The following is a 6,852-nucleotide window of genomic DNA, read 5'->3' on the forward strand; positions in this document are numbered from 1 at the left end:
AGGGATCATCCTACGGAAATCTGGGAAATGCCTATCGCAATCTAGGTATTTTTAAACAAGCCATTGAGTACTACGAAAAACATCTTAGTATTGCTAAAGAAGTAGGTAATAGGGCTGGGGAGGGATCAGCCTATGGAAATCTGGGAAATGCCTATTGCAATCTAGGTAATTTTAAAAAAGCCATTGAGTACTACAAAAAACATCTTAGTATTGCTAAGGAAGTAGGTAATAGGGCTGGGGAGGGATCAATCTATGGAAATCTGGGAATTGCGTATCTTAGTCTAGGTAAGTTTAAACAAGCCATTGAGTACTACGAAAAAGATCTTAGTATTGCTAAAGAAGTAGGTAATAGGGCTGGGGAGGGATTAGCCTATGGAAAACTGGGAAATGCCTATCTTAGTCTACGTAATTTTAAAAAAGCCATTGAGTACCACGAAAAACATCTTAGTATTGCTAAAGAAGTAGGGGATAGGGCTGGGGAGGGATCAGCCTATGGAAACCTGGGAAATGCCTATGGCAATCTAGGTAATTTTAAACAAGCCATTGAGTACAACAAAAAAGTCCTTAGTATTGCTAAAGAAGTAGAGGATAGGGCTGTGGAGGGAACAGCGTATTTAAATCTGGGAACTGCCTTTTGCAATCTAGGTTATTTTAAGGAAGCCATGGATTACCATGAACACAGTCTTAGTATTTTCAAGGAAATTGGGGACTGTCTTGGAGAGGGAATCGCGTGGTATTCGAAAGGTCTTGATCATGAATTGTTGGGTTCCTTGAGTAATGCACTCAGTTGTTATCGTTTAAGTATAAAACATTTTGATGAAATAAGGCATAGTCTGAAGTCAGAAGATGAATTAAAAGTAACTTTTCGTGATTCTTATCGCGTGGCATACACTGCTCTGTGGAGGACACTTTTGAAGAATGGAGAGATTGAAGAAGCTTTGTATGCTGCTGAGAAAGGTCGAGCACAGGCCTTGATGGATATTTTGCAAGATCAATACGGCATTGACTTTCAGTCATTTTCTGCACTTGTTCCGAATCAAACTCTTACAGCTGCATTGGAACTTTTACCTTCACAAGCCGTTTTTGTGGCACTTGACAAGAACAAGATCACGTTTTGGGTGCTAAGAAAAGACAGCAAGATCAGCTTTCGACAAAATGAAATCGCAAATGGAAGTGCTGATTTGTTGATGGAAACTATTTTGAAAGGGATTGGCGTAGGGGGTGGTGTCAGATGCGAGAATCGTTCATTGGATCCACTACGCAACGACCTGTCTTGCAGCAAAAAACCTATAAGTGAGCAAGCAGTTCTACCATCCTCATCCTCTGTTAACTCTTTACAACCGTTGTATGAAGTCTTACTCGGGCCAATTGCAGACTTGCTCCAAGGAAATGAGTTAGTCGTTGTTCCCGATGGACCATTTTGCTTGGCTCCATATTGTGCATTGAGTGAATCTATCAGGATCCGCACCATTCCCTCGTTGACCGCTTTTAATGTGATCGTTGGTGCACCTGATGACTTCCACAATAAGACTGGCGCACTGCTTGTAGGTGATCCGTGGTTGAAGGAAGTTACTAACAAGAAAGGGGAACCCATTTTGGAACAGCTTCCGTGCGCAAAACTAGAAGTAGAGATGATTGGACAACTTCTGCAGACAACACCTCTGACTGGAAAAAGTGCCACGAAAGCTGAGGTGCTGAAAAGTATGAAATCAGTTGCTTTAGTTCACATTGCAGCATATGGATGCCAAAAAACGGGAGAAATTGCTTTAGCCCCAAATACCGAACGGAAATCGCAAATCCCCAAAGAGGAAGACTTCATTTTGAAAATGTCGGATGTTCAGAAAATTTCTCTTCGAGCAAGGCTAGTTGTGCTGAGCTGTTGTCACAGTGGCCGGGGAGAAGTGAAGTCTGAGGGAGTGGTGGGAATTGCAAGGGCTTTCCTGTGTGCTGGAGCTCGGTCTGTTTTGGTGTCACTCTGGGCAATTGATGACAAGGTAACGTTGCTGTTCATGAGGAGCTTCTACCAGCACCTGGTAGATGGAAAAAGCGCAAGTGCAGCTCTTCAACAAGCAATGAAATCTTTCCGAGAGTCAAAGCAGTATTGTGCTATAAAGCACTGGGCGCCATTTGTGCTGGTTGGCGATGATGTCACGCTGGAATTTCCAAAAAAATGGTAAGTGAAGTTCGAGTTTAACTTAGAAAACAAGAATATTTTCAAATTGGAAAATTGACGATAGGAATCAAATAGTCCTAAGATGGCATGATAACGAGATGCCACAATAGACAAAAGTAGTTGGGAAGGTTATGTAAATGAACCGCACCAGAGCTGTATGTACTTCAACCCGCTTCTGTTAAAGCGCTAAAGAAACAGTTTCACCTTTTCTTATATAGACCCCTCCCACCTATTCAATGTTGGAAGGTAACTCAAGAATTTCCCACTAAAACCATTCGGTTTTGCACAGCATTGAATGAGGGGGGAGGGGAGAGAAGCAATGAAGACGTCAAAAGTGCTAGCCTTCCCAACAATTTTGTCTACGATTGTAGCTTCGTAGTGTAAACAATTCAAAGTTTCCTCTAACACGCTTTTGTCATAAATGTAATTTCCACATGCTTATCACGCATGCACAGTAGCATATTCCAGGATACATTTTACATTGGTGGAAAAACTGTTTTTGTTCAGCCTTTTCTGGCTTTTTGTTAACTGGTGAAGATGGGTCATTTATCACCTCGAGATGTCTCTTTTGGTGTTTCCGTTCTATGAATCTCCCATAGATCTCTAAACCTCATCTTTTGTAAAGAATTCAAAGACGGCATCGTCGTGCTAGTAGCCATTCGCATCGGCGCATTGTGTATGCTCGAAAGAACAGCTATATTTAGAGCTGTTTTTATTTATTTTTTTCTTTTTCCAGAATCGATGTCAAAGATGCTAGAAGACAACCTAGCAGAGCCTGACGCCTCAGTTATTGCCGAACTTGTAAAAACAAAAGTAGAACGGGTTAACAATCATGGTTTTACCAGTAGAACAAGCTCCAAAGGTTTAATAGAAGTTTACTGCGTTAACTAAACCAAGAGACTGAGCTTAGATCTTTAGTAAAATGCTAGTTTTACTCGTTATTTTGATATTTCTTTTCTCGCATAACTTTAACAGTCAGTGTTGCTCCAATGGCGATCAGAATCACAGTGCTATAGTTGAGTTGCTACAAATGATGTTTTATTTAGTTCTTTGAAACTGTTTTTGTTGTATGAGTGTAGGCCAGCTTCGAAAGAAAAGAAAAAAAAAACACTTTTGCTGATCACCCTTAGCCTGTGTACAGCCGCCCGCTCTCCGAAAAAAAAAAACAATCGGAGAAAAACAATAATCGTGTTCCATACCACGTGATTTTTCCTGGAATGTGTGGAAAATGATTTGATTGGTTATTACCCATCGATCATTACATCATTGAAACAACGAGTTTTGATTGGCTTTTATTTTTATTTCTCCACATCAACACCGTGAGAACCACCGTGAGAGATTTTACGATGAGTTCGTGTGTACTTTGAGCATGGTACAAAATACGAATAAAAATCTTTTTGATTGTCAAAGAGGTTTTTCTTTTAAAGTACGAGCGGAATTGTTATCTATGGAATGTAAAGTGGAAACCGATTCGACGTACATTTGTAGGAATTGTTGTCAGCGCAAAAGAAACGAAAGCGCTCTTCACGAGGTGAATATAGCACTATTCAAAAGATTGTCCACTCGAAAATGTCTCCCGCTATTCCTTACCAGTCAATGTAATCCCAACGCCTTGCTCGGACCAGCCTAGCCATTCTCATGCACAATCTACAAAGCGTGATGCCCTGGAAGATTTGAGATGTGAACACACCGAGGAAAATAACAGCTCATCGGCAACGATCTGTGCTGTTCTGAAGATCAGAGCCGTACCTGGTTGGAAGACTTGCAAATACATCCTTTCCTTTAAAGAGTGCTTCTATGCTATAAAGCCGAGGTATCTTAAAACAATCGGAGACGCTCTTCGATGCACGTTTGAAATCTACCTCATTGACCACTTAATAATGTATGCAAAATTATTCCGGAACACGATTACTAACGGTAAATCACAGACGCTCCTCTCCGATTTTTTTTTTTCGGAGAGCGGGCGGCTGTACACAGGCTAATCACACTTAACATCAGACTTTTACCGTGATAAGGAAAAGAGACGTGACATTTGCTACATTCAAAGATCCCAAAATAGAAGGGAAATGACGGGTGAAATTTGTTTCCTGTTCTTCTGCATAACAAATGAATGAAATCATTAGCAATAAAGAAGACGTTTTTCTTTTCTTAATAAATTTCCAAGTTCTTTATAGGGCTTACTCCCTCGGGTTATCGGTGGTGTTTTTAAGCAAAATGAAAGAATGTGTTTGCATTCGAAAGTAGTTCAATTCTTGGAATAATAGTTATATAGGGAACTAACAAAATCCGCTGCAAAGTTAGAAAATTTTCTCTGAAGCAGATTCATAGCCACCTTCACAGCTGGAAAATGTTAAGGTGGCTCTGAATCCGCTGCAGAGAATTTTTTATACCTTTGCAAAGAATTTTATCTTAGCCTGCTAACCACTTTTGAGCAATAAAATATGGGGTTCACCGAGTTCGTTTCTGAGATGTAAGCTTTTGAAGACAAAATATAGGGATTTTTTTTAGACGGCTTTTTCGTTGCTATGACAAACTTTTACGTCCTATTAATGAGCGCACCTTGTCAAGAAATGATTGGTGTTTCATTTGGTACTATAACATTTGATGTTATGTGAAACAGTTGGGGTAGATTGAATCCTTCCAAATAGTACAGTTGGTTGAAAGTGTTGGTTTGAGCCTCAAGGGAACAAAAGGCTACAGGCAGCCTATAATAAGGCCTTTAATTTAGACCATTTTCGTCGCAAGGGTAAAACTGATTGTATTCGGATATCCGGGTCACGTAGCGCAACCGAATGTTCAACTTACGTTTTAAACTGAAACCCTAATTTAATGTAAGGCTCTGTTGTATTTTGCGATTTTTCATGCAATAACGAGACAAGTTGCAAGTTGCACACTTTACCACTGCCAAAAACACAGTGAGACAAATTGCAAAACCCTTCGCGGAAAAGTAAAATCCATTGCTACTTTGCGCATTGGTTTACGTAAATTAGCAACGAAGGTTTCAAGCAATGCGTGCTGTGAAATCTGCCCTGCAACGTTTGTCGCAACGGATTGCGTCTGTAGCCAGTGAAATGTTCCTTTAACCTCATGAGATCATCGAAAGCGAGAAAAATTGCAGGAAACGTTGCCAGGTGTAACAACCGTCAAGCGAATAGCTTTGCAGTGTGAGAACTCTTGTCGAAACAAAAATGAAAGACAAGTTGCTCGAAAAATTGCCGAGTGTAACAGCGCCTTTATGGGTCAAGTAAGTAAGGAAACCATCTAACGTTGGATAAGATAACTCACTCTGCATTTGCTTATCATATTAACTTGATTAGAAATCATAAATATGCTCAGTTTTACAAAATGCATGAAAACGTGTCTTCCAAACGCACATACAAAAAAAGTTTGTGAAGGTAGAGATTTGTAGATTAATGTTTATTTTTTGAAAAATGTTACAAAAAAGCTTCGAAAACGAAAACACTCGGAAAAGCGATATTAAAACACGAGGCATTAAGCACCCTGGAAAGGAAACAGTGTTAAAGTCGTTGATAAGAAGTAATAACTGTGTATATCTACAATTTGTAGTTATGGGCACCGATTTTAAAGGGTGTCCTGTTTCAAGTTCAAGCTGTTTGTAGAACAATGGGCTATATTCTAAATCCGGAGAACAAGACACGAGAGTGCAAATTAGTTTGACAGACCTGATTGAACAAGACTGGCTTTCCAAAAGATCACTTCCCAACTGAATAATTGTACTGAATGATCAACTTTTTCCTTAGGGAGAGTCACTGTTATGTTAATAGAGTTCAGTACAAACCCTAGATGTTCTATAACCTGGGTTGGGTGGGTGATTGATTTTTCCCTTGACACATTAAAGCCCAGGTCACCAAAAGGAGTGAAGCGGGTATCGTTTATATTCGCCTTGCATTGATCAGGGGTATCACCAAGTAAGAAACTGTCATCGAGATAACCACTTGAAATGTGGCCTCTGGTTTGCAATGTGGAGTACACTGGTTTCATGAGTTTAGTAAAGATTCTTGGTGCAGGACTCAAACCATTGGGTAATGTAATAAATTTGTTTAATTGGTGCCCAACTCTAAATTTCAAATATTTCTGCGATTCTGGACTAATGGAAATAGAATAATATGCATCTGACAAGTCAAGTGAGCCCATATAGCAGTTTTTCTTCATTAAATTGATACATGATTGAAGGGTGTCTATCTTAAAATGGATGTGGGCAAAATGCTTGTTTAACTTTCTGAGATTCAATATCAGGCGATATTTTCATTTTTCTTAGGTCGTTGAAAAACTGGTGATATGAACTCTCCATCTTCATGAAAACATTTTACGATCACCCCTTTCTGAATAAGTTCTTCCAAGAGAGTATTTAATGCGATTTCCTCATGTTTCTCAAATCTTGGTTGTTGGGGTGGGAAAGCCTGAGTTGGCATTGTAATAAAATCAAGTTTACAACCCTTTACAATATCCAGGATTACTTTGTCAGACGTGATTGTTTGCCATTGTTTTATGCAAAACTTTTATTGACCAGCCTGCACAATATCATTACTGACCAGTATTCTTTCAAATTGCACACCAGACTTTCCTGGCACTGGCCAGTCACTAGAGTTAGCGCTCACCTGAACATTATTTACAAGTTTCTCTCTTGGTTTTGTCACTATCGTCGAAGCTGATAAGGA

General features: G+C 39.6%; 2 protein-coding genes across 2 annotated transcripts in view; both read left to right on the plus strand.

The window, feature by feature from the left end:
• The window catches only part of LOC138046804 (G-protein-signaling modulator 2-like), an 8,479-nt gene extending 7,824 nt beyond the window's left edge, over positions 1 to 655 (plus strand). The window contains exons 5-6 of the mRNA XM_068893386.1: positions 309 to 427; positions 646 to 655. Coding sequence (XP_068749487.1) covers positions 309 to 427; positions 646 to 655 — 129 coding nt within the window. The remainder of the gene's footprint in view (positions 1 to 308; positions 428 to 645) is intronic.
• Positions 284 to 3,641, plus strand: LOC138047274 (tetratricopeptide repeat protein 28-like). Its single transcript, XM_068894035.1, has 2 exons — positions 284 to 2,173; positions 2,910 to 3,641. Coding segments are annotated over exons 1-2 (1,512 nt in total). The 5' UTR covers positions 284 to 662; the 3' UTR covers positions 2,911 to 3,641.
• Positions 3,642 to 6,852: the final 3,211 nt, after the last annotated feature.

This window comes from Montipora capricornis, chromosome 4, assembly GCF_036669925.1.
Source record: "Montipora capricornis isolate CH-2021 chromosome 4, ASM3666992v2, whole genome shotgun sequence".
Taxonomy (NCBI): Eukaryota; Metazoa; Cnidaria; class Anthozoa; order Scleractinia; family Acroporidae; genus Montipora; species Montipora capricornis.